This window comes from Triticum aestivum, chromosome 7D, assembly GCF_018294505.1.
Source record: "Triticum aestivum cultivar Chinese Spring chromosome 7D, IWGSC CS RefSeq v2.1, whole genome shotgun sequence".
In the NCBI taxonomy this organism is placed as follows: Eukaryota; Viridiplantae; Streptophyta; class Magnoliopsida; order Poales; family Poaceae; genus Triticum; species Triticum aestivum.
The window spans coordinates 290,359,577-290,387,351 of NC_057814.1; the positions used below are offsets into that span (position 1 = coordinate 290,359,577).

Sequence of the window (27,775 nt, forward strand, 5' to 3'; positions counted from 1 at the left end):
CCACCTCTTCCCCCTCTCTCTCCTAGTCCAACATGAAAAAGGGGGGAGTCCTACTCCCGGTAGGAGTAGGACTCCTCCTGGCGCGCCTCTCCTCCCTTGGCCGGCGGCCTCCCCCTTGCACCTTTATATACGGGGGCAGGGGGCACCTCTAGACACACAATTGATAAACGATCTTTTAGCCGTGTGCGGTGCCCCCTCCACCATATTACACCTCGATAATATCGTAGCGGTGCTTAGGCGAAGCCCTGCGTCGGTAGAACATCATCATCGTCACCACGCCGTCGTGCTGACGAAACTCTCCCTCAACACTCGGCTGGATCGGAGTTCGAGGGACGTCATCGAGCTGAACGTGTGCTGAACTCGGAGGTGTCGTGCGTTCGGTACTTGATCGGTCGGATCGTGAAGACGTACGACTACATCAACCGCGTTGTGTTAACGCTTCCGCTTTCGGTCTACGAGGGTACGTGGACAACACTCTCCTCTCTCGTTGCTATGCATCACCATGATCTTGCGTGTGCGTAGGAATTTTTTTGAAATTACTACGTTCCCCAACAGTGGGAGGGGCGAGAGCCCCTCCGAGATTGGATATGTCTCTCTGTCTCTCTCTGTTTCTGCGTTCCGTTCTGCTGCCCTTTCACCGTTTCTTTTATATCCAGAGATCCGTAACTCCGATTGGGTGGAATCTTTCGCCTAGATCTTTCTCATAAAATTAGCTTTCTTGCGGCAAAAGAAGAGCGTCAACTGCCTTACGGGGTGCCCACGAGGGTCCAGGGTGCGCCTGCCCCCTGGGGGGCGCCCCCTGCCTCGTGGCCCCCTCGGGCACCGTCTCGCGTTGATTTTACTTCCCAAAAATCATAAATATTCCAAAATAATTCTCTGTGCATTTTTATCCCGTTTGGATTCCGTTTGATATGGGATTTCTGTGAAACATAAAACATGCAACAAACAGGAACTGGCACTGGGCACTGGATCAATATGTTAGCCCCAAAAATAGTATAAAAAGTTGCCAAAAGTATATTAAAGTTGAATAATATTGGCATGGAACAATCAAAAATTATAGATACGACGGAGACGTATCAGCATCCCCAAGCTTAATTCATGCTCGTCCTCGAGTAGGTAAATGATAAAAAAGATAATTTTTGATGTGGAATGCTACCTAGCATAATCTTGATCATATGTCTAATCATGGCATGAATATTAAGACACGAGTGATTCAAAGCAATAGTCTATCATTTGACATAAAAACAATAATACTTCAAGCCTACTAATAAAGCAATCATGTCTTTTCACAATAACATGGCTAAAGAAAGTTATCCCTACAAAATCATATAGTCTGGCTATGCTCCATCTTCACCACACGAAATATTCAAATCATGCACAACCCCGATGACAAGCCAAGCAATTGTTTCATACTTTTGATGTTCTCAAACCTTTTCAACTTTCACGCAATACATGAGCGTGAGCCATGGACATAGCACTATAGGTGGAATAGAATATGATGGTGGAGAAGACAAAAAGGAGAAGATAGTCTCACATCAACTAGGCGTATCAATGGGCTATGGAGATGTCCATCAATAGATATCAATGTGAGTGAGTAGGGATTGCCATGCAACGGATGCACTAGAGCTAAAAGTGTATGAAAGCTCAAACTAAAAACTAAGTGGGTGTGCATCCAACTTGCTTGCTCATGAAGACCTCGGGCATTTGAGGAAGCCCATCATCGGAATATACAAGCCAAGTTCTATAATGAAAATTCCCACTAGTATATGAAAGTGATAACTCAAGAGACTCTCTATATGAAGAACATGGTGCTACTCTGAAGCACAAGTGTGGTAAAAGGATAGTAACATTGCCCCTTCTCTCTTTTTCTCTCATTTTTTATTTTCTTTTTATTTTCTTTTTTTTGGTGGGCTTCTTTGGCCTCTTTTTTTATTTGGGCTTCTTTGGCCTCTTTTATTTATTTTTAAAGTCTGGAGTCTCATCCCGACTTATGGGGGAATCATAGTCTCCATCATCCTTTCCTCACTGGGGCAATGCTCTAATAATGATGATCATCACACTTTTATTTACTTACAACTCAATATTACAACTCGATACCTGGAACAAAGATATGACTCTATATGAATGCCTCCGGCGGTGTACCGGGATGTGCAATGATCTAGCGTAGCAATGACATCAAAAAACGGACAAGCCATGAAAAACATCATGCTAGCTATCTTACGATCATGCAAAGCAATATGATAATGAATGCTCGAGTCATGTATATGATGATGTTGGAAGTTGCATGGCAATATATCTTTGAATGGCTATGGAAATGCCATGATAGGTAGGTATGGTGGCTGTTTTGAGGAAGATATAAGGAGGCTTATGTGTGATAGAGCATATCGTATCACGGGGTTTGGATGCACCGGCGAAGTTTGCACCAACTCTCGAGGTGAGAAAGGGCAATGCACGGTACCGAAGAGGCTAGCAATGATGGAAGGGTGAGAGTGCGTATAATCCATGGACTCGACATTAGTCATAAAGAACTCACATACTTATTGCAAAAATCTATTAGTCATCAAAACAAAGTACTACGCGCATGCTCCTAAGGGGATAGATTGGTAGGAAAAGACCATCGCTCGTCCCCGACCGCCACTCATAAGGAAGGCAATCAATAAATAAATCATGCTCCGACTTCATCACATAACGGTTCACCATACGTGCATGCTACGGGAATCGCAAACCTCAACACAAGTATTTCTACTAATCCACAACTACCCACTAGCATGAATCTAATATCACCATCTTTATATCGCAAAACTATTGCAAGGAATCAAACATATCATATTCAGTGATTTATAAGTTTTATGTAGGATTTTATGACTAACCATGTGAATGACCAATTCCTGTCAACTCTCTAAATAGATATAAGTGAAGCAAGAGAGTTTAATTCTTTCTACAAAATATATGCCCACGCTCTAACAAATATAAGTGAAGCAAAAGAGCATTCTACAAATGGCGGTTGTCTAAGTGAAGAGAAACAGGCAATCCAAACTTCAAATGATATAAGTGAAGCACATGAAGCATTCTATAAAGCCATACTCAAAAGATATAAGTGAAGTGCAAAGAGCATTCTATAAATCAACCAAGGACCATCTCATACCAGCATGGTGCATAAAAAAATGAAAACTAATGCAAAAGACGCTCCAAGATTTGCACATATCGCATGAACGAAACGAATCCGAAAACATACCGATACTTGTTGAAGAAAGAGGGGATGCCTTCCGGGGCATCCCCAAGCTTAGACACTTGAGTCTCCTTGAATATTTAATTGGGGTTCCTTGGGAATCCCCAAGCTTGAGCTCTTGCCTCCTCTTCCTTCTTCTCACATCGAGACTTTCTCGATCATCGAACACTTCATCCACACAAAACTTCAACAAAAACTCGGTAAGATCCATTAGTATAATAAAGCAAATCACTACTCTAAGTACTGTTGCAAACCAATTCATATTTTGTTTTTGCATTGTGTCTACTGTAGTATAACTTTTTCATGGCTTAATCCACTGATATAAATCAATAGTTTCATCAAAACAAGCAAACTATGCATCAAAAATAGAATCTGTCTAAAACAGAACAGTCTGTAACAATCTGAACATTCACCATACTTCTGATACTTGAAAAATTCTTCCAAAATTAGGAAAACTAAAAAATTTGTATAGAAAGACAGTGCAAAAAGGATCAGAACCATTTGACATTCCAGCAAAAAATGTAAAATCGCGCACTACGGCCAAAGTTTCTGTCCTGCACCGCACAAACCAACAAGCATTGTAAACATCCTAAAGGCAAACCTTGGCACATTATTTTTATAATACAATGGAATTGTACAAGGGGATAATTATTTTTGTTGAAAAGTTTCTGTAATCAAGGTTCACAAAGTTTCCGTGAGCATGAACAAAGTTCAAGGCTAGCTCCCACTTCAACCATGCTTGTCTTTCTCACTTTCACTTTCCTTTTTGAAAAGTTTTGGGTTCCCCTCTTTATTTTTTTTTGTTTTTAAACTATATAAAAGCACTCAACAGAAATAAATGCTAAAACTTCCGGGTTGTCTCCCTGGCAGCGCTTTCTTTAAAGCCATTAAGCTAGGCATATAGTGCTCAAGTAGTGAATCCACCCGGATCCCAAGGTATATCAAAGCCAATTTTAATTAGCAATGATTTGTAATTTAGTAGTGAGCACAAAGTAACATATATCATGTAATGACGAAGTCTAACTCTCTTCCTATGCATCGGCATGTCATAAAAGAATAATTCATGCACACATAGTAAAGGCCAATGCATAGTATAAGCAGTTTCTTACAATTTTATCGTGTTGGAAACATCGAGAGGTGGAGATATAGTTACCCTCTCATAATAATTGCAAGTAGGAGCAACAAGCACATGCATATTATATTCATCAAAATCATCATGTGCAACGGTATAAGGCAACCCATCAATATAATCCTTAATAAGTGCAAACTTCTCCGATATAGTGTAGTCGGGAGAATTCAGAAGGATAATAGGACTATCATGCGTGGGTGCAATAGCAACAATTTCATGTTTAACATAAGGAACTATAGCAAGTTCATCTCCATGAGCATAATTCATATTGGTATCTTGGCCACAAGCATAGCAAGTATCATCAAAAAGGGATATTTCAAGAGAATCAATGGGATCATAACAATCATCATAGCAATCATCCTTCGGTAAGCACGAAGGGAAATTAAACAATGTATGAGTTGAAGAGTTACTCTCATTAGAAGATGGGCACGGATAGCTAATCCGCTCTTCCTCCTTTTGTTCTTCGCTCTCCTCATCATCTTTTTCATCCAATGAGCTCACAGTTTCATCAATTTCTTCTTCCATAGACTCCTGCAAAATATTAGTCTCTTCTTGGACAGCGGAGACTTTCTCAATAAATGCATCAATATCGGAATTGAATTCATAATTGGCATAGCAATATTTAAGGATAGCTAAATTTTCAGGTCTATAAACAGCATCATAAAGATTTTCAAACTCTTTGAACATAGATTCAATTTCATAAGCACCCATAAAAGCGACAAATTCTTCTATTTGTTCCACATCATAGTAATCATATATACCATTAGCATAAGAAGCCAAGGTTTTATCATCATTAAATTTGCATGAAAAGGGAAGGTGTGGAGCCTTCATCCTAGAGCAACAAGTATAATCATATCTCAAGCATAGTTGCCTAGCATACCACTTCAACATATGAATTTGATCCCATAATAGTTTCCCTTTTTGAGTCAGGAGATAATCCCTAAAGTATTCACGTTGATCTAACGTGTCTCCCATTACATAATTGAATGGGGTTTTCTCTGGATTATCAAAGTAGTACATAGTATCTTTCACATAATGAGCATCGAGGGTTTTAGGAGGTTCCCCATCTCCATGAGCAGCAAGTACACCTATTTTTTTTGGTATTTCATGTTCCAATCCATAACTAAAGATAGAGAACAACTAAGAACAACAAAATAAAAATTACTTAGTGATAAAGCAAACAAGCACACACGAGAATATTCACCCCACGCTATTGCTCCCCGGCAACGGCGCCAGAAAAAGGTCTTGATAACCCACAAGTATAGGGGATCAATTGTAGCCTCTTTCGATAAGTAAGAGTGTCGAACCCAACGAGGAGCTAAAGGTAGAACAAATATTCCCTCAAGTTCTATCGACCACCGATACAACTCTACGCACGCTTGACGTTCGCTTTACCTAGAACAAGTATGAAACTAGAATTATTTGTAGGTTTTTTTGGATAGGTTTGCAAGAAAATAAAGAGAGCGTAAATAAAAACTAGGGGCTGTTTAGATAAAGACACAACTAAATTAGTTTTAGTAAAGAGCTTTTTGTCACGAGAAAGTTATTTGTCCCTAGGCAATCGATAACTAGACCAGTAATCACTATTGCAATTTTATTTGAGGGAGAGGCATAAGCTAACATACTTTCTCTACTTGGATCATATGCACTTATGATTGGAACTCTAGCAAGCATCCGCAACTACTAAAGATCATTAAGGTAAAACCCAACCATAGCATTAAAGTATCAAGTCCTCTTTATCCCATACGCAAACAACCTACTTACTCGGGTCTGTGCTTCTGTCACTCACGCCACCCACTATAAGAAAATCATGAACATATTGCAAACCCTACAACGGGGATCCCTCACGCTTGCGCGACACGGAGAGCACCATAGGACAGCACCAATAATAAAACATGCAACTCAAACCAATCTTGATCATCAAATAACCCGTAGGACAAAACGGATCTACTCAAACATCATAGGATAGCCATACATCATTGGGAAATAATATATAGCGTTGAGCACCATGTTTAAGTAGAGATTACAGCGGGTAAGAGAGAGGTTACACCGCTGCATAGAGGGGGGAAGAGTTGGTGATGATGGCGGTGAAGTTTTTGGTGAAGATTGTGGTGATGATGATGGCCACGGCAGCGTTTCGGCGCCACCGGAAGAGAAGGGGAGAGGGGGCCCTTCGTCTTCTTCTTCCTTGACCTCCTCCCTAGATGGGAGAAGGGTTTCCCCTCTGGTACTTGGCCTCCATGGCGTGGGAGGGGCGAGAGCCCTTCCGAGATTGGATCTGTCTCTCTGTCTCTCTCTGTTTCTGCATTCCGTTCTGCTGCCCTTTCACCGTTTCTTTTATATCCGGAGATCCGTAACTCCGATTGGGTTGAATCTTTTGCCCAGATCTTTCTCATAAAATTAGCTTTCTTGCGGCAAAAGAAGAGCGTCAACCGCCTTACGGGGTGCCCACGAGGGTCCAGGGCGCCCCCCTGCCTCGTGGCCCCCTCGGGCACCGTCTCGCGTTGATTTTACTTCCCAAAAATCATAAATATTCCAAAATAATTCTCCGTCCGTTTTTATCCCGTTTGGATTCCGTTTGATATGGGGTTTCTGCAAAACATAAAACATGCAACAAACAGGAACTGACACTGGGCACTGGATCACTATGTTAGTCCCAAAAATAGTATAAAAAGTTGCCAAAAATATATGAAAGTTGAATAATATTGGCATGGAACAATCAAAAATTATAGATACGACGGAGACGTATCAGCGGCCATGATTGTTTTTACAGGGCACCGGACACACCTTTGGTACCCCGTGCTTGTGGTATGTGATGAATATGGGAGCGTGGCTCCAGAAATTTTAAGATGTGAAATGTTGGGCACGGGGGCTGCTACCAATCGAGTGAACTCTATGTTAGTGTCGTCTAGGGAAAGATAGTGATCGGGTGACTACCCCGGGTACTTGAGGTACCGCGGGTCGTGGATGACACGGAAGTTCCCCGGATCTTGTGGGTAAAGTGTGCAACCTCTGCAGAGTGTAAAACTATTCGAATAGCCATGTCCACGGTCAAGGACAGTTGGGTGGTGTTGCTTAGACTATGTCCATATGTTTCTGAAAAACAACACGGTTTGGTAAATCTGTTGACGTGATTCGTGAGGAAGTCACGATAAGCTTGAGCATGAGTTGTTCATAACTCTTTCTCGATGTTGGTGTCTGTAACCTCCTGATACTTGTTGCAGACGCATTCATATCCTTGATAAATGTTGATCATACTTGCATGAGAAAAACTAGCTTTCCAAGAAACTGTCAATTTAGCAGTAGAATCTTGCATAATTATTCTGTTATCACTCTTGGGTTGCTTGCGAGTACATTCAAAGTACTCATTGGCTTGCCACTGGTTATTTTATTGGCCAGGCATGAAAGACATGATATAATGAAGAATACCTTGGTGACGAACGTGCGAGCTAGGACGCTTCCCAGTCAGAATGCCTGTAGGGTTAAGGCAGATGGCATGGGTCCAAATTATCGACGAAGATTTCCGCTGCGAAGTTATACTCAAAACTCGACCATAATGGTCATAATTTATGTAAGACGATATGTATGGATGTAAGACTCTTGTTATTCAGCTTATGTGTGTTCAGTGAGCATTGATCTCTGGGATCACTGTACACGTGCATTCGGTGATCATGACTTATGAGTCGGGGTCCCCACATCATGATATGTTTCAGCTATTTTCTTCTACATTTAAAAGTAAATTTTGACATATTATAAAACGGGAAATTAAGAAACTAGACTTGCCATGCACCATAAATTAAAATTGCCATGGTACATGCACTTAAAATTGTCATGGTTCATAAAAAAAACATTTGCATGGTCAAAGTACTGGAATTGCCATCATCGAAAAACTAAAATTGCCATGATCTACAAACTAAAATTGCCACATGACAACTTTAGTTTAAGCACTATGGCAACTACAGTGTAAACATCATGGTAATTTTTGGGCAAAAAAAAATTCGTCGAAACATATCAACGTGGGGTCTAGTTTTGAAGATCTCGCCGAGACGGACTTAATGGTGAAAACGGATTTTTAATTTGCTTTTTTAATTAGGAGATAAAACATTTTTAAGCCGAAAACAAAAAAAATTCTGCTGATATCATCTGTTCATACGTGGCAAAATAAATGATGATGAAGACGTGTGGGTGATGTGCAAACGCACACACATGTGGGCGTTAGTTTTTCCGTAGAAGACTCCAGACAATTCGAGCGCACGACCGAACCGTCCAGATTCAGCCGTGGGCCTAATTCTTCCCCAATTCTTAAAAGCTCCCCGTCTCTAGACATCGTACGCTCAGACGACGCGCAGATCCGAGGAAAGAAAAGCAAATCGTGCCCAACCAAACCCTAGCCCCCTCCCCAGCCCATGGCGAAGTTCGGCGAGGGCGACGCACGCTGGATCGTGCAGGAGCGCGCCGACGGTGCCAACGTCCACAACTGGCACTGGGCGGAGCGCGACTGTCTCGACTGGTCTCGCGCGCTTCTCTCCAAGCTCCTCGCGGGCCTCCCCGTCCTCTCCGGAGAGGGCGGCCTCACCCTCCGCACCACCACCCTCGACAAGCTTGATGGCGAGGCCTACGTCAACATCCGCAAGGGCAAGGTCATCCCAGGGTACGAGCTTTCCCTCACGCTCGCCTGGGAGGCCGATGCCACAACCGAGTCGGGGCTCGTCAAGGTCACCGGCACCGCTGAGGTACCCTACCTCGCTGACGAGAACGCCGACGAGGACCCCGAACTCCGCATCACTGTTCGCGGTGACGACGGCCCCCTCGCGCGCCGGGCCAAGGATGCTTTCATCGCCCATGGCAAGCCTCTGGTCATTGCCAAGATCCGGGATTATGTCGCCGCCATGGCGAATGGTGGCCCCGCCAAGGACGAGATAGATTCTAAGAAGATTTCCACCAAGGCCGCCCCAGCGGCTGTTGCTCCTGCTCCTTCAGTGAAGGTGACAGCAGCGCCAGTGCAGGCGCCAGCAGCTAAGGAGAAGAAGGCGAATGGCAAGGATAAGGAAGGATTCAAGACTATCGAGATGACAGAGAAGTTCAACTGCCGCTCCAAGGACATCTATGAGATCTTGATGGATGACAACAGGTGGAAGGGTTTCACACAGAGCAACGCGAGGATCAGCAAGGATGTTGGTGGGCAGTTTAGCCTCTTTGATGGGTCCATCACAGGTGTTAATGAGGAGCTGCAGGAAGGGAAGCTGATCGTGCAGAAATGGCGGTTTGGGAGCTGGGCTGATGGTGTCCATTCTACAGTAAGTTCTATGCTCAAAGACATCATTATGGCCGTGCGGTATTTGATAGGGATGCATCCGTTCGGTATTTGATAGGGATGCATGAAATTGGCTCACGCTGAACCAAGTTAGCTTAGGCTCATCTAACAATGAATGAACAAGATTGGATGTTTGATTATGTGAATTATTACTTTCATGCAGTTAGACGTGCTGGTAAGAACGGGCCACCTGCGAATTCGAATAAGCATAGAACTTGAGCTGTTGACTATTTACAGTTACAATTTACTTTTCACTCCTTTGTACCTCCTGCCAAGTACCATCTGTGGGTAGCACCATGTTCAGCAAACATTAGCATCTCTAGTATGGCATTTGGGGTTGATATAATTCAGCATATGATCAGTACTATTTTGTTTTTATGATGAGAGGAGAGATTTTCATATATCATACCAATTACCATGGACATATTATCTTCTAAGATTCTAGCCTTGTAGCCTTGTAGGTGGACTGAATGCTAGGCCTTGTGTAAGGAATGTCTGCCTGTTGCCATAGAATTAGTCTGTTAGCATCAATGTGGAGTGATCCAAGGACTAATGAGTCCAGTCTACCATTTTTAGAACATGAGTCCTAGCTAGAAGAATGGTTTCACTTCATATTGTATTTTTTTCTGCAATGAACTACTAATGCTGACCTTATACTGTATTAATACTGATTCAATTTGGGCGGTGTAAATTCTTGGGAACGAGATCCTCCGACTTATCAAGGGATGTCAGAGTAGCTAGAGTGGCCTAACATTCCTTCCTTGCAGTTGTATCTCCATGCCATGATATGCATATGGTTATTTGCCTACGTGCTCCATGTCTCTTTTCCTAGCTGCCTTACTAATAATACTAGTGCTTAATATGCTTGGCCAGCTGATATTATCATCTTGCTAGTGATGTTCTGTAGATATTAAACGTCACATTTTTCGTTCAGGAACATAACCTCATTGTGCTGCAATGCAGGTCAGGTTGGTGTTTGATGAGCCTGAGTCAGGAGTGACAATAATAAAGCTCAAACAAACTGATGTGCCAGAGGAAGACAGGTACTTCAAGTTTTTGTGCTTTAAACTTTTGAATTGGTTAATCTACTCTTGTATATGAAAGTCCTGTGTTGCCCTTTCCTACTGCAGGTATGGGAACTCAACCGTGGTGGAGAACACCGAGAAAGGCTGGAAAGAGCTCATCTTCCAGAGGATACGTGCAGTGTTCGGTTTTGGGGTCTGAAAAAGCATCTTTGAGATCCATCTTCAATGAAGTCGATCCTGCCTTTTCATGGCTATCCATGTTTTGCTGTCTTAGTTTATTCGATGCTGATAGACACACAAAACTTAGTGAACTTCCGGGAATTGAAAAATACGTGTTACCTTGTATTCATCACGCTGGGTTGTGCTTTGAAGTCGTCACTCATGAAAGTTTGAGCTTGTGACTCATGTAGAGGCCGGCGAAAGATGGTCGCTGAGTGACTATTATTTTTGTTCCTTGCGTCTGTATGACATGGTACCAGATAAATGGTATTGAAGGTTCTAGTTCTACAAGCACCACTACAGTGCTGCTTTGCTAAAATGTCGTGAAAAACTTCGAAAATAAGTGTGTGCGTTGACAATATAAGATTTCATGATTAAGTCCACTTTAAATCCCATCCTCGACCTTTCGATACAGTTCATGTTACCATCAAGACGAGTACACATTATAGACGATTTGAAGTTCTTTTTTTGTATGTGACGTTGAGTCATACTTTCTCCGTTCCATAATATAAGCGTGTCATTTGAACCAGCAATGAGTTCACATTATAGACGATTCGAAGGCTGTTTTTTGCGCGACGTTGCATTCGAGTTGACAAGACGAGTTGACAAGACAGAGCTGATGTATTTGAACCAGCAAAAATATAGAACATAATTGGTGGTTTGCTCTACCGTGGATGTTGAGGATGGGAGGGGGGTGGCCGGAGCGCGGAGGGAGTTGAGATGATGGCAGCTCTAAGATGTAATCGCCATGGAGGAGCACCTTTTGTCTTCCTCCCGCAATGGCATGTCCGGATTCGGTGGGGTGGTTGGCAAGGTTGACTTAGTGGTGTTGCTCTAGAACGGAAGAGGAGCGGCCTCGGAGGGCAGGAGGCGATAGCACCCACGATGATTGAATCCCTCTTTGATCTCAACCGGTGGTCCATCAAGAAGAAACTCTCCGGTCAAGGGCATTTGCAGGTCATCGCCGCCACGAGGTCGACCGTGCCGGCTAGAGCTCCTTCATGCTCTGAGGTCAACCGTGCCGACCATTGCTCCTTTCCGCTCCGAGATAGTCACACGCCGCTTAACCTTTGTTTTTGTCGTCCTTGACGTCTAGTGGACCGCTATTCGTGGCCACAGTGACTAGCAGTAGATGCCATCGATGGCCACCTTGCAACTTTGCACGGACTATGAGCTCGCCGCCGCATTGTCCAACAGGTGCTCGGCGACGCTCGATCTCCATCATCTCTGCATCATAGGCGCAACTCCACCGCATCACTGCCCTTGATGTCTCCCCCAGTGACATCTCCCCCCCTCCTAGCATCATGTCTCCCACCTCAGCTCACACTCCCCCTTGCGAAGGTGGAACAAGAGACGGTGCCCATGATGTTGCTCTTCTGCATCTCACGGGTGCCACTCCTACTCCCTCACATATGGGCGATGCCGCTGCCTGTTGCTCTCGCATATGGCCGATGTCCTGGAATTGCACATGGTTTAATGATAGCTGAATAAGAGTATCGATTCCACAAAGAGATGAGGAAATGGTCTTTTGCCCTTTATTGAGGTTTATCGGAATGGGGTTGGAAATATTGCAAGTGTGTGAAGGCGAGAATTAAAGCTGCAATAGGCATACATAAATGTTCTCATGGAGTCTGGATTACAAACTAATACTTATGATACTTGATTGTTATAAACACAATATTGGGTTCATATACTTAATCTATGATCCAATAGCTAGATACTCCCTCGGTTCCTTTATATTAGATGTATTTGTTTTTTTATAAAATTTCACAATATAAGGTGCATTTATTCTAATTTCTCGTAATTCCGTTCTTAGCCCTTCAGAAAAAGGAAAGTATATCTCACCTTATTGCATGTATCTCTCCTTATAGAGAAAACAAGGAAACTATCTCTCTTCCAATTGCATGTATCTCTTTTTTCTAGCCTAAATGATTCACTTGCCGCTAATCAATGAACTAGACCAGAGAAATTTCGTCCTAAATTGTCTACAATTATGTGCCTTGGTCACCGTGCCAAAAATTATACACCTTACAAAAAGGAATGGAGAGTAACATTTACCATTATAGAATCTTTGCAATTTGAACCGACTCAAGATAGCTGCGTTGACATGCAAAGGAGAAAACAACATTGGAAAGTCGGCACAAAATTTGTTAATCGGAACATTCAATTGAAGCCTAAAGTGCACAGCTTCTAGTTCTTATTCTCCATTACCGTTACCACAATTTCAATTCATACACTCAAGTGATCATGCCTTGTTACATATCAGTCCATGTCACGATGGCGAGTGTGTGTCGTCCGCCACAGGCAACGTAGTTCGCTTGCCATAGCCCTTCGGAGCTGGTGCTGGTCTTCGGTGGCGGCAAGTTTATGGGCACTTCCATTGGGTGACCCGTAGTCACCTCCCTACCGTCGCCTAGACGGCCATGATCGCCCCTCCCATACTGCAAACAAAGAAAGTGAAAAAGGGTGAGCATAAATAAAGCTCATTAATAAAGAAATCCACTGGTTACAGACAGTCATGTACTATTCAAATGTTCGTACAAGAGGAGGGCTTATCAGGAAAAATTATTGGCATTGTCAGCAATATGACCTTTCGAAGCTAAAGAAAACAGTGGGGTTTCTAACAAACATGGTAAAGAAAATAATTTTAAAAACATACACGTTTTGCTCTTTACTCCCTCTGTAAACTAATATAAGAGCATTTCTTATATTAGTTTAAGGAGGGAGTAGTACTAACTTGTGACACGGGTGATAAACATACAACTTTTTCCGAAAAGGAGGATTACCCCCGGCCTCTGGATATCACATGAATCATGATGTTTACAAAGCATATCTATGACCCTGAGAATATGAAAATTCTTCAAGCAATTCATATTACTAGCGCAGATAGTCGCTTCGTATGAGGAGGATTTGTGGCTCTCATAGCATTAAAAAATATATCAGGAAATTTCAAAAAATTCTGAAATTTTGGAATATCAAACCTGGGTGCCCATTGTACACCCGTATTCAGTTTCGTGGGGAATGGACGCCCGTGGTAATCTCGGTAAAAAGGTCAAAAAATTCCTATGTATAGGGGAAAAAATTGGATGGATCGTATGTCGGACCGTATTTCCTTCGCCACGGATACTACCACGGGCACTCATTCCCCACGAAACGGAATACGGGTGTACAACGGGCACCCAGGTTTGATATCCCAAAATTTCAGAATTTTTTGAAATTTTCTGATATACTTTTTTAATGCTATACTCATATAGGGGTGTGTGGCACCTGAGAGCTGCAATGCATTATCTTCGTAAGATGCCTATAATAGAGGTACCCATTTCGACTGGTTACAATGGTCAGTGAAACAATGTCAACTACTCCCTCCGTTCCGAATTACTTGTCGCAGGTATGGATGTATCTAGATGTATTTTAGTTCTAGATACATCCATTTCTGCAACGAGTAATTTGAAACGGAGGGAGCAATAACAATGCTTATACTATATTTTGTCTGTTCTAGTTCTGGTCAACCCAAAATAACTTTAAAACTATGTTTAATTTATTTTATCTGCATAGCTAACACCTCCAAAAGTTGCTTATTCTAGCTGACATATCCAAAAAGATATTTACAAGTAGTGCATGTAAGCAACTCCAAATTTTCTACTTACAGAGAATATTCGGCCATCACTGGTTAGCACAACTGAATGGGTCCCTCCACATGATACCTGCAAGCATTTAGAAGAATGAACTCTGGTGCTGAACTTGGAAACAAACCTCAGTCAGACGCTTATAGGCGACAGACAATCAAGAAATTCAATACAACATTTCAGGCCCATGTTAAACTACCTGAACAATATCCTCTCCTGCTAGAAGCTGAACCTTTAGCGGCACCATGTGACTGCTCTTATCATCCCCAAAGCCGAGCCTCCCATGTTCTCCTCTTCCCCAAGCATATACCTGCAGAGACCGCAAAACAGATGATTGTGCCAAAGCATATTCAAGCTCGTGTTCGAGCAGTACATATATGGAAAATGGTTAGTTCCAACTAAGAGTTCAAAATACATTTTCCTTCATCAGTTTAACAATCACAAATTTGGAACCAGACTCATTTCTTCTAATTTATGCATAGCAATTCACCAAAATACATTTGTTTCAAACCTAGAAGATTCGCAATTGCCCATTGAACAAAATTTCAGAATAGTAAATACATGCTTCCTAAATTTAGTTTTCAACTGATATATTCACCATGTCAATTCGCTGTTATTTCTTAGCCTTCTTGCTCTGATGGCAGTACCACACCAAATGGCAGTTGCATTGTGCTTCTCTTCTCATCATTATTCCAGTGGTCACAACTAATAGCTTCCTGCATCCATACACATTTGCATGTCCGCCCTACTATTTATGCAGAAAATTTGGAACGAACTAGGTGTGACCTAAATGAGCAGCCAACATTGAGCCAGTCAGTTATTTGCATGTCCGCCAACATTGAGCCAACAGATGAGCTCAACTTCTTCAAAGCTCAAGTCTAGTTAGCTTTATATCTTTGCCGGAGTTTCTTATGGACATACTTTGATCATGAACAGAAGGAATAACAAACTTGTCAGATTATATTGATTCTCAAGCCCGTTAAAAGTTATGACATGAATGTTCTCGGTCAAGAACTATCTGGAATCAATCAACCTTCTCTATTCTTCATCCCTCGATGGAGGCGGAAACGAGGCCGTCTGAGGCAATCGCCGATCCTCCGCGGTCGGCGCGCTCCTCGCCCGTAGGCGGCGCAGGGGGCCCGTCCCGGATCGGCTCTCGCTCTCGTTCTCTCAGTCCTCGCGCGGGATCTGGCGGGGACCATGTCGCCTCGCCGCAGCTTGTCAGTGGACGGGAGGAGAGGCGATGGAATCAATGGCGGGCTTCTTTTGCCGATAGGTCGGATCCAGGCGTATGGATCGAAGGGCGCCTTCGACTCACGTTGCCTTCGCGCTGGATGGCGCTCCTCGATCTGGAGAACGAAGTGCTCGCCGGCGACTACCTTCCGGACGACGACGTGATTGAGGTGGGGTTTCAATTCAATTTTGATTCTTATTGCGTGGTTGTCGGCGATTGCGTGCAGATCGACGTACGCACAAGGGCAACGCACAAGGGCAACGGAGATGATTGACTTGACGGGGTCCATGGCGATGGCAATGGTGGAGCCAGGGGCCTCTACATCTGTTCGCGAATTTCCTTCCGGTGATCGCCGGAGGGTGGGTGGGAGATTTTGGGTGCTGGCGGATGATGACAGCGGGGATGACGAGGTAGATGACGGGCGCGCCGGAGGATCGATGACCTGCTCGCCTACTCCTTCGGATATTCTCTGTGAGGCCTGCTCCGGTCAAGATGAGGAAGAGGTGGCACAGATGGTGGAGAAGGTCGTCCCTCCCGAGGACCCGGCGAGGAACGGTCTGCAGTCCGGCGAGCAGATGGAGCTGCTCCGGCGTGTCGTGCGTCGGAGGACGGCGTCGAACGCACCTCGGCCCTGGTGGGGTCCAATTCCCAAGGTGAGTCTTCCCAAACTTACTGTATTTGATCTGGTTGCGCCGGAGGCATGGACGGCAGTGGTCAAACGGAAGAAGGGCGGTCGTGCGGCGGCTGGCCGGCAGCAGTCGGCGCCGGCGGCTTCGCTGGGGATCGCGGAGGCGAGGGCCTTGCGTTTGAAATCCTTGATTGGCGCGTGTGGGCCTCCGGTGGCTACCGGGCTTCCTTCAGCTGGGTATGTGGCCCAGTGCGAAGGGGCTGCAGTTGGGCCGGGCCTCGTTTTACTGGAAAAGGACGTGAGGGAGGCATGCAGCGGTCGACCCAGATCATCTTCTCCCTGCTCGCGTCGTAGGGTTCTGGTGCGGCGCCTCCCTCATCGGCGGGCGGATCCAGGCGGTCGTGCGCGTCGCATTCCCCCGTTAGCGTCCATGGCGGGACGCGGGGTGGCGGGGAAGAGACCGGCCGAACTCCCCGGGTCGGGTCGTGCTGGGATTGCGCCGGGCGGCGGTCGTGCTGCGGCGGCTGCTGTGCCAGCGCCGGCCACCGGTCGTGGAGCTGGCCGGGGCACGGTACCCCTTGTGCCGCCTACGGGAGGGCGTGGCGGAACGGTGCCGAGTGCGGTCGTCGGCCGTAGTGCTACGGTGTCTACCGGAGTTCGCGCACCGGTCAATGCGCCTGGTCGTGGTGGCCAGGCTAGCGGGGCTGCGGGCCGGGGCGGCTCGGCGCCTAAGCCGCCAACGACAGGGGCGGTGGGGCAACTGCCTAGGCAAGCACCGCCACCTAACTTCGTCACCAAACCTGTGGCTGGTGCTCATGCCGCGCCTCGGGGACAATGGGGAGATGACGGTTTTGACGCGTATGGGGCAGGTGTGCACCGTGGCTCGTCGTCGACGGGTGGCGGCCGAGGCTACGCTTGGCAGAGCGACGGGTCGGCCGAACGACCATTTATGGGCCCCCAGGGTGGTTTTGTCGAGGGTGCTTCTGGTCCGGATGCTAGACAGCGTGGTGGTTTCCGTGGGCATCGAGGTGGTCGGGGCGGGCGAGGGGGCCGATACCGTCCACGACCGCCGCCTCCACCGGTCGTTGTCGAGCAGATGACTGATTGCGATTGCAGGGCTGCAAAGGAGCCTGTGTTGCCCGCCCACGCGATGGAGGTAGTGACGGCTCTTGCTTCTGCTCCGGTTCCTGAGACTGAGGTTTTGCCTGATGTGTCCGCGGAGATGATGGACAAGGCTGAGTCGGATAGAGCGTCCAAGTGGGCACGCAGGAAGGAAAAGATGCTTTGCTATCGTTGCGGGGACAAGGGTCACTTCATTGCGGAGTGTGTGGCACGATTGTGTGATACTTGTGGTAAGCTGGCACATGAATCTGGGGAATGTCCGTTATTGCGTGATCAGGCCCCTTCACTCAAGATGTATGGAGTTTACTGTGCTGAGCTCACGTTTTTCGAGTCTCCGACTGAGCACGAGGTGGCTGACGAGTCTCCGAGTAAGACCACGGGGATTGTCAAGGTTACCAGAGGGGAGGTGTCTGAGGCACAGATAGTGCAGAGGCTTCGAGAGCTGGCTCCTGGGGATTTCCAGTGGGACCTTGTCGGTCTTGCTGATAAGATGTTCAGGGTCGAGTGCCCGTCTGTGGAGGACCTGCAGCGGTTGCTGAGTTTTGGGATGTGTAAGGTCCCGGGTACTGATGGCATTCTTGAGTTTCAGGAGTGGAAGCTTGTTGAGCCTCAGGGCATACCGCTTACGCAAGCGTGGCTACGCTTTTCCGGGGCACCTTCCTCCCCACTGCAGGATGCTCGGGTCGTGGCCAGTTTGGGCATTCTTGTGGGGAAGCCTGAGCGTGTGGACATGACGTTCACTAGAGCTCAAGGGATTGCTCGGGTTTTGGTCAGTATTCTGAATGTTGAGTATGTGCCGGAAGTGGTTAAGTGGGCTTATCGAGGCAGGATTTATAATCTGGTTATTGAGTTTGAGGACGAGAGCCTGTTGTCTGCACCGGCTCACGGGTCTAATGTGGATATGCATGAGGGTGACGGTGGCGCGGGTGTGCAGGAACCGCCGGCCGAGGACTCTGGACGACAGCTGTCCATGGGGCCGGGGTCCGACACCGTGACGACCGGGGGTGGGGCTGTTCAGCCCTCCTCGGTGCCTTCGAAGTCGTTGAGATTTGGGTCCTTCGAACCTTTTTCTGCACCGCCGAGGTTATGGAGCGATCGGGTGGAGTCCGAGGAGGCCTTTGAGCTCGCTTTGCCTACTTTGGATTTTCTGGATGCTGTGGACTCGGGTTCTGGGGATTTCCGGGTTTCATCACTTGTGGTCAGGGGGGCGGAGGAGGTGAGTCGGCAGGTGGCCACTCCCTCATCCGGTCAGCGCGTGGCACCCCCTCAGGAGATGCCGCAGCCTACAGGGCCTCCTGTGCAGGGAGGAGACATAGGCCAGGCGGTCTCGGGTTCCTTTTGTGCTGAGGGCAGGGATGCGGGGCAGGTGTCTCCCGTGTCCTCTGTTTTACTGGGAGGAGGTCTGGGTCAGGAGGACTCGGATGCTTCTTCTCCCGTGGTGTCTCCTTCTCGGATGGTGCCGGTTTCACCTTCGGGAGTGGGCTCGGGGCAGGCGGCTTCGGAGCTTTCTCCTATGGTGGTGCCCTCTCCGGTGCAGGTTGGGGAGCCAGGACGGGCGGTCCTGGCTATGTCTCCACCACCATCGGCGATGGCCTCGTCTGGTGGGGCGCGCCAGGCGTCCCCTCCTTCTGGTGCCACTGTGGGGCGGCCCATGCAAGGCGCTCGGACGGCGGGTTGGGGTGAGGCAGGAGGCCGTACCCCACCCGCGATCTCTCGGGAGGAGGTCATTGCGTTCGGCGGGATCCAGGACCCCTTGTCTGAGGGGCGCCGGGTGAGTGACCGTCTCCAGGCACATCCGGATGTGGACGATATCCAGCAACGGTGCGCCATGAGGGCGGCCAAGCTTCGTGAGGTCGAGGTTTCTACTGGTATGTCGGTCAATTTTTCCAATTCCATTTTGCATTTTTCAAATGATGAGACTCTTGATAATGCAAATCAACTAGGGGTTTCTCTCGGTAGTAATGAAACTGAAATTTCTAATTCTATTAATAATCTACTTGACCTAGAGGCTGAGCGGGCCTTAGAGATGATTCGCGATATTGCAGCTGTTAAACCCATGTGTGATTCGGAGGTTCATGCGCTTGGGGTCAGGGCGCTTGAAAAATTTTGTGCGGATCTTTTGCCTTCTAGTTCTGAGGCGGGGGTAGAGGAGGTCTCTACTGAGATAGGTTTGGCAAGCCCCTCTGACACTGGGTATGAGGACCAGTTGCAGAGTCAAGCTATCCCAAAGCGCAAGTGGAAACGGAAGGTATATCCGTTGTCCGCAGTGCGTAGGAGTGCTAGGATGCGTTCGGCAAAAAAAAATTTTGGAGACGGGAAGAGACTTGGCTAAAAGAAGGTTTCTTGTTGAGGCGTCTGTCGAGCATCGCTTAGATTTTATCGCTCTTTTGGAGACGGGGAGAGATAATTTTGCGCCACAGTTTCTAAATTCTTTGTCGGGAGGTATTGAATTTGATTGGCATTGCTTGCCGCCGAGAGGGCGATCGGGTGGAATCCTCCTCGGCGTTAGGTGCGAGACGCTTGAGGTTCGCAGTGTGGTTATGGGAGACTTTGCAGTCAAGTTCAGGGTGCGGTCCAAGGAAGATGGGTTTAATTGGGCTCTGGTTGCGGTTTATGGTGCTGCGCAGCCCGAGCTCAAGCCCGATTTCTTGGCTGATCTAGTTCGGATGTGTGGTTCCGAGCAGCTGCCGTACCTGGTGGGGGGTGATTTCAATATTATTAGAAGGCGTGAGGATAAGAACAATGATAACTTCGACGGCAGATGGTCGTTCATGTTCAATACTATCATTGAGAGTTTGAACCTGAGAGAAATTGAGCTCTCGGGCAGAAAATTCACCTGGGCTAAAGCGCTGCCAAATCCGACGTATGAGAAGTTGGACCGTGTGTTGGCTAGTGTCGATTGGGAACAGAAGTTTCCTCTAGTAACGGTCCAGGCCTTATCCCGTGGTATCTAGGATCACACGCCGCTTTTTGTGGACTCTGGTCAGCCCTCCCACTTGGGGAACAAGAATGTGTTCTCCTTTGAGATGGCTTGGTTTGAACGTGAAGGCTTCTTTGATCTTGTAGCTAGAGAGTGGGCTAAGGATTCAGGAGGAATCACTGCGCTTCAGCGCTGGCAGAATAAGATCAGGCACTTGAGGAGTGTCCTGCGTGGATGGGCTAAGCATCTTAGCGGGATTTATAAGGTTGAAAAGGAAAGGCTTCTGTCACTTATTCAGTCCCTAGATGTAAAGGCAGAAACCACGCTTCTGCCTGTCGCGGAGCTTCAAACTAAGCTGGACGCGGAATTGAGGCTGAAAGAACTTCTTAGGGAAGAAGAGTTGAAGTGGGCGTTGCGGGCCAAGGTACGGAGAGTCGTCCAGGGGGACGCGAACACTGAATTTTTTCACATGATTGCTAATGGTAAGCATCGAAAGAAGAGGATCTTTCAGCTTGAGCAAGATGAGGGAACAATTGTAGGACAGGAGAACCTAAAATTGTACATTACTGAGTTCTATAAGCAGTTGTTTGGTCCTCCAGCAAATAACTGTGTGTCTCTGGATGAGTCCAGGGTTGAGGATGTTCCTCAGCTCACAGTTGTTGAGAATGAAGTTCTTACGGCTCCTTTTACCGAGAAAGAGGTATTTGAGGCCGTTTCACAGATGGAAACTAACAAAGCGCGGGGCCCGGATGGATTTCCAGCGGAGTTTTATAAGAAATGCTGGTGTATCATTAAAGGTGATTTGTTGCCTTTGTTCAATGATCTGTTTGCTGGGCAGCTTCATCTTTTTCAGCTAAATTTTGGAACGATCACACTTCTTCCGAAGAAAACAGAGGCTGTGAGAATTGAGCAATTCAGGCCAATCTGTCTTCTTAATGTTAGTTTCAAAATTTTCACCAAGGTCGGGACCAATAGGCTCTCACAGATCGCGCATGCTGTTGTGCAGCCTACCCAAACTGCTTTCATGCCGGATAGGAACATCCTTGAGGGTGTTGTGGTCCTACATGAAACGCTCCATGAAATCCACACGAAAAAGCTGGATGGGGTTATTTTCAAAGTGGATTTCGAAAAAGCGTATGACAAAGTCAAATGGCCTTTCCTTCAACAGGCTTTACGCATGAAGGGTTTTGATGAGGCCTGGCGACGCCAGGTAGAATCCTTTACGCAAAAAGGTAGTGTTGGAATTAAAGTAAATGATGATATAGGTCATTATTTTCAGACACACAAAGGCCTGAGGCAAGGAGACCCAATGTCCCCTATATTGTTCAACATTGTAGTTGATATGTTGGCCATTCTCATAGGCAGGGCAAAGAACGCCGGTCAGGTAGGTGGTTTGGTGCCTAACCTAGTTGATGGGGGTGTATCCATATTGCAGTACGCTGATGATACAATCATCTTCATGGAGCATGATCTGGCAAAAGCGAGAAACATGAAGCTGGTGTTGTGTTTATTTGAACAATTGTCCGGTTTAAAGATTAACTTTCATAAAAGCGAGTTGTTCTGCTTTGGTAGAGCCAAGGAGGAACAAGAGGCTTATAGACAATTGTTTGGTTGTGAATTAGGGGCTTTACCTTTTACTTACCTGGGTATACCCATTCATCATCGTAAGCTCACGAACAGAGAGTGGAAATGTATCGAAGATCGGTTCGAAAAGAAACTTAGTTGTTGGAAGGGCAAACTTCTATCTTATGGAGGCCGGTTAATTCTTATTAATTCGGTGCTCACAAGTTTGCCGATGTTCCTACTATCTTTCTTTGAGGTTCCAGTTGGGGTCAGGAAAAGGCTGGACTTCTATCGGTCAAGATTTTTTTGGCAGAGCGATGATCTTAAGAGAAAGTATAGACTCGCCAAGTGGGATATTATTTGTCGTCCCAAGGATCAGGGGGGGTTGGGTATCGAGAATCTTGAGATCAAGAACAGATGCCTGCTTAGTAAATGGCTATATAAGTTATCAGTTGGGACTGATGCGAATTGGGCACAGATACTTCGTAACAAGTATCTGCAATCCAAAACCTTGTCTCAGGTGACAATGAGACCAACTGATTCGCCATTTTGGAAGGGGCTTATGAGAGTTAAGTCAACCTTCTTTAATAGAACAAAGTTTATAGTCGGAGATGGTAACGATACTCGCTTTTGGGAGGACACTTGGCTTGGTGAGACACCTTTGGCATTACAGTACCCATCTCTGTATCGTATTGTGAATCGTCGTGATGCGCTTGTGGCGACGATTATGCAGGCCACCCCTCTTAATATTTAGTTTAGGAGGGTGCTTGTTGGTAATAGATGGGAAGCTTGGCTTCATCTGGTGCGTAGACTGATGGAGGTTCAGTTACAACATCAGCCCGATCAGTTGTGTTGGAAACTTACTAGGTCTGGACAATTTACCGTTAAATCGATGTACATCGATGTTATTAACTCGAGTGTCATTCCTAACTCCAAACATGTTTGGAAAGTCAAAGTTCCTTTGAAAATCAAAGTGTTTATGTGGTTTGTCCATAAACAGGTTATTCTAACAAAGGACAACTTGGTTAAGCGCAATTGGACAGGATCTACTAGGTGTAGTTTCTGTGATCGGGATGAAACCATTAAGCATCTATTCTTTGAGTGCCCGTTGGCAAGGATTTTGTGGCGCTCAGTGCAAATTGCCTTTAACATTACTCCTCCGAGTTCGGTCGGGTCGTTATTTGGAACGTGGCTGGATGGGATAGAGTCCGTTACAGCTAGACACATTCGTGTAGGAGTTTGTGCGTTGTTATGGGCAATTTGGAACTGCAGAAATGATTTGGCTTTTAACAGAATAAACACTATTCATTTTTTGCAGGTTGTATTCCGTGCTTCGGCGTTGATCCGTATGTGGTCCCTACTCACTCCGACGGAGGCCAGGGAGCGTTTGGTTACTGGATCTGTCCGGTGGGAGATGGTAGCGCGGGATATATTCAACCGGTTTGGATGGCGGTCATGTAATAGGATAGGCAATTAGTTTTCCTACCTGTATTTCTGCCAGCCGGTTGTGGCTTCATAACTTTTTTGTTTTCATGTCGAGGTCTATGTGAGCTCGACGTTGTTTTCTTTTACGACTCTTAGACTTTGTTGAACCTATTTTATTTATATAAGTGGCCGTATGCATCTTCCTGATGCAGAGGCCGGGGAGTCCCCCCTTTTCCAAAAAAAAAACCTTCTCTATTCTTCTATTGCTATACATACTAGTGTATAGGGAGAGATCAGGTGCTCCAGCGCCTTAGATGCTCCGGTGATACGAGCTATCGGAAGCCATTGGATCTCAGATCCGAATGCTCCTAGGGGACTCTGAACATTTCTCAAAAAAGCCCTTCGAAAGTCTGAGAATCGCGTGCAAGTGTAGTAGCCCCTCAGATGTCGTTGGATCTGAGATCCGACGGCCCGGAAGCTCGTATCACCTACGACGCTGGAGCACCTGATATTCCCCCTAGTGTATATGGGCCGCACACGCACACGCACACCTCAAGATGGACGATAGATATCTATAATCCACATCTTGTCACATGCTGACAAACACTCTTTTGTTCCTGGCCCCTTCATTATGCAATCAGCTATTTTTCCGCGGAAGTAACATGGATTAGCTTCAGCGTTCCCTCGTCAAGCCTCTCTTTTATGAAAAAAACGATCTACACATGCTTTGTTCGGTCATGCCGAACTAGATAGTTTGCAATGTTGATTGCTGACTTGTTATCACACCAGAGCTTCAATGGTCCTCTCCTTAGTAGCCTTAACTCTGATATGAGGCCTTTCATCCACAGCATCTCACACAAACAAAAAGACATTGCTCTATATTCTGCTTCAGTTGTAGATCAGGAGACCACCGGCTGCTTCATCCTCCTCGAAGGTTTACTCCAACAAAGACACAAAAGCCAAATGTTGACCTTCTGGCATCAATGCAACTAGCCCAATCAGCATCACAGTAGCCCTCTACATTTAAGTGCCCATTGGCCTTAAACAATAGACCTCTTCCATGACTCCATCTCTCTTCACTCATAGGTTTTCTTCTTGTATACACCCTCAAAGTTTCTTCCTCGTTTGACTTTTTGAATCTTTCCTCACTTCATCCTCTCGGCCGCCGCCACCTCCGTACTTCCTACTCTTGCTTCCATCTGACCACCAGGACCTAGCATCGCTGGCAACTGCCAATACCAAGTGCTGCCGTCTCCTCCGGCAGACCCACTCTCGCACACTGCCGGCCGCCGGCTCCATTCCTGCACAACTACTCCGCCTGGGCCTGTTGCCCTTTTCCCGGAGCTTGTTCCCCGCTGCGCTGACACCCTGGGCGCCCGGAGCTCCACCCCATGCTGCTGATTCACCACGGGCAACCTGCAGAACCCAACATCTTCTCCCACCTGTGCTCTGACACAATCTTGTCGTTCAGGAAATATCTAGAATCAGTCAACCTTCTCTATTCTTCTCTCTTGCTTTACATACTAATGTATATGGGCCACATGGGCCAGGTAACACACACACACACCAGCCAACAGTGGACAACACCGTTCACGAATAATCCTAGTATGCGAGAACTAGTACGCGAGAACAGTTTGTTGCTCCCTATAGCCGTGTCGTCTTTCATCAAAATGAAATAAAATAGAACTGTGTCAAAACTAGCGGTTCGGTCAGAGAACAACAAAGCCTTTCAGTCCCAAACAAATTGGCCTAGGGTAGAGTTGAAAACCCATAAGATCTCGAAACATGGTTCTGACACGTGGATAGCTAACTTCCACGCACCCATGTCCATGGCTGGTTCTTTGGTGTTATTCCAGTCTTTCAGGCCTCTCTTTACGGACCCACCCATGTGAAGTTTGGTCTACCCCGATCTCTCTTGACATTATCAGAATGCTTTATCCTTCCGTTATGCACCGGCGGTTCGGTTAGAGTAAATAAATTTTATCATATGATGATAAACCACTTTACAGAAAGAAAGAAAAAAGGAAATACCTCTCCTTCTTTAGTTAATGCGGCTGAATGCCAACCTCCAGCAGCAATGTCAACCTGCAAATAGATGTGGAAAATATAAAACAAGAAACAGAAACAGGACTTTTAGGATTCATAGGCCTGGTAAGGAAAATATGTGTGCAAAAGTATTTGTGATTTATCAGCGTCTACTGGTAGCCTGGTAGGCCATAATCAATATGAAATTGTTTACATAGGCAACATCGAACAAATGTAGGTTCCACAAAAATGGCAGAAATTCAACGATTAGTACCAGAGGTGCTATATGCTTAACTTACTGCGGGTCAACATGAATTAACCTGGGATCCAATGGACCAACTTTTTTTTTCTTTTGCTCAGCTAGAGTCTAACCAAGCCTTGAACTAGGCTTGTTAGGTAATGTCTTCATACACCTCATTAATGTTCAACTTGATTTAGAAAGGATGTCGGAAACAAGAAGCAACAATCCAGTGTGGCTCACCAATGAGAGGTTAGATAGCCCTTCAACACGGATCGGTTGTGATCTCGGTTGGGTATCTCCAATCCCCAGCTGGCCATATTCATTATTACCCCATGCCCACAAGATTCCATCTACTGACAGTGCCAAATTATGGAATGCCCCTACAGCAATCATGCTCACTTGTTCAAGCCCTTGCACACGTACTGGCGTAGATATTTTTTTGCTGAAAAGAAGACTAACATCGTCAATACTATGATACAAGGACAAACACACCAAAAATATAAAAATGATTGATGATTTCAGTTGAAGTCACAGGCGCCATACATATCACCCGGAGGCCACGGTTGTCCCCATGTCCAGACATGGCCTTCTTGTGTCAAAACCACTGAGTGAGTCCCCCCCGCAGCTACCTAGAGTCAATGAAAAAAACAGTAAACCAGAAGTTAATGATGTTGAATGGAGAGCAGGAGTGCAGGACTGAAAAGTTCTAGCATCATTTTACTAGAACATCAGTATTTCATTTGGACATGACACACTGTAACAGTTCTAACAAAAAGTTATCCAATGTGTTCTCCCAGCCTAACACATGTTGGCAACAAGCATATGCTGATGTTGACACTAAGATGCAAAAAATTGCTAGTCCCAATCCTTAAAACATGCATAAAAATGACTAAAATCCCAAGAACATTGGGACTGGTGCAAGTAGTACATGATAGGAATCTGATTCCATTCCACTCACTTGCCGAACTTTGAGCTTGAGAGCGCATCGCTGTGGGATGGGGATGTCCCTCCTGAGTGCCCTTGTGCCATCTTCCTTCCTCTCAGGCTCCTCCCCGCACTGCCCATATTCGTTGCCCCCTGGAACATGGGCGCACATGTCATCTAATCAACCAATTCCGAAAAGAAAAAACCACCCAAGAAACCGAGTTCCCTTACCCCAAGCGTAAGCCCGCCCCTTGTCGTCCACCGCGAGGCAATGCCACCCGCCGATCGCTGCCTGGCACCAAAACCCAATGACACACGCATTACAAAAGAAGCGAATCGCATTTCAAAAGAGTGATCCTGCGCTCACCTGCACGATCTTGACCCCGATGAGGGCGTCGACATGCGCCGGGGAGCTCTCTGTCTTGGTCTCCGGCGGGTGCCCGAGCGTTCCCCGCTGATTCCACCCCCAAGTGAAGAGCTGCAGAGAAACGGCGGCCGCCAGCGAGAAACCACATCAAAACAAACACTGTACTGCATAGAAAGGAAAGGAGTGCAAGGAGGAAGCGGGCAATGGAAGCGTACGCTGCCGTCGTCGCATATGGCGAGGGAGTTGCGGCTGCCGGCTACGACGGCGGAGACGGCGTACGCATCCAGAGCGCCGATGCAGCGGGCCCAGTCCTTCTCGTCGCACCGGCCCATGCCCAGCTGCCCGTCTTCCCCCGAACCCCTGCAAAACCCAACGAAATCAGGCGCCACATCTCAGGGACAGAGCGGCCGGAGGGGGCAAGCGAGGAGGCATCACCATGCGAGGACGGCTACGGAGCGGGAAGGCGGCGCCATGTGTGTGTGGGTGTGGGGGGGGGGGGGGGGGGGGGGGGGCGGCTCGGGGCCTGAGGTGGCCGGGAAGCGGTGGGCGGTGGGGAGATAGCGAAACCGCAGCGGCAAAACAAGAATGAAGCGCTGGAGGCTGCTTTTGTTGCGGCCCTGTCCGGGAGGTGGGATTGGGGTGGGTGAGGAGGGGAGGGCGCCTACATTTTGCGCGTGTCTTGTGCGGGTTTTGTGCTCCGCGCAATAGGGTTTTGGGATTTTTTGTCGAAAAGGACCAGCCGCGAACGCAATTGACAAAAAAGACCACCTACAGCTTAATTTGA

The 27,775-nt window shown here is 46.6% G+C and overlaps 2 protein-coding genes across 2 annotated transcripts; one reads left to right on the forward strand and one right to left on the reverse strand.

The window, feature by feature from the left end:
- The first annotated feature begins 8,605 nt into the window (after positions 1-8,605).
- LOC123164925 (activator of 90 kDa heat shock protein ATPase homolog) lies at positions 8,606-11,202 on the forward strand. Its single transcript, XM_044582534.1, has 3 exons — positions 8,606-9,655; positions 10,636-10,715; positions 10,803-11,202. Exons 1-3 carry the CDS (start codon positions 8,765-8,767, stop codon positions 10,894-10,896), a joined length of 1,065 nt encoding a protein of 354 aa, XP_044438469.1. The 5' UTR covers positions 8,606-8,764; the 3' UTR covers positions 10,897-11,202.
- Positions 11,203-13,043: 1,841 nt separating this feature from the next.
- LOC123170271 (ultraviolet-B receptor UVR8) lies at positions 13,044-27,526 on the reverse strand. The gene is made up of 11 exons (XM_044588105.1): positions 27,427-27,526; positions 27,207-27,351; positions 26,992-27,102; positions 26,856-26,916; positions 26,659-26,777; positions 26,244-26,329; positions 25,941-26,142; positions 25,466-25,519; positions 14,742-14,852; positions 14,564-14,620; positions 13,044-13,357 (listed from the first exon to the last, which is right to left on the reverse strand). Exons 1-11 carry the CDS (start codon positions 27,462-27,464, stop codon positions 13,172-13,174), a joined length of 1,170 nt encoding a protein of 389 aa, XP_044444040.1. The 5' UTR covers positions 27,465-27,526; the 3' UTR covers positions 13,044-13,171.
- Positions 27,527-27,775: the final 249 nt, after the last annotated feature.

What these genes read in the sequence shown, in the direction of transcription:
- LOC123164925 (XM_044582534.1), top strand. Translation starts at nt 8,765, where the DNA reads ATGGCGAAGTTCGGCGAGGGCGACGCACGCTGGATCGTGCAGGAGCGC. An exon ending in CTGATGGTGTCCATTCTACA is followed by an intron (nt 9,656 to 10,635) that starts GTAAGTTCTATG and finishes GCTGCAATGCAG; the next exon opens with GTCAGGTTGGTGTTTGATGA. An exon ending in GATGTGCCAGAGGAAGACAG is followed by an intron (nt 10,716 to 10,802) that starts GTACTTCAAGTT and finishes TTCCTACTGCAG; the next exon opens with GTATGGGAACTCAACCGTGG.
- LOC123170271 (XM_044588105.1), bottom strand. Translation starts at nt 27,464, where the DNA reads ATGGCGCCGCCTTCCCGCTCCGTAGCCGTCCTCGCATG. An exon ending in CCATATGCGACGACGGCAGC is followed by an intron (nt 27,103 to 27,206) that starts GTACGCTTCCAT and finishes GTTTCTCTGCAG; the next exon opens with CTCTTCACTTGGGGGTGGAA. An exon ending in TCGGGGTCAAGATCGTGCAG is followed by an intron (nt 26,917 to 26,991) that starts GTGAGCGCAGGA and finishes TTTTGGTGCCAG; the next exon opens with GCAGCGATCGGCGGGTGGCA.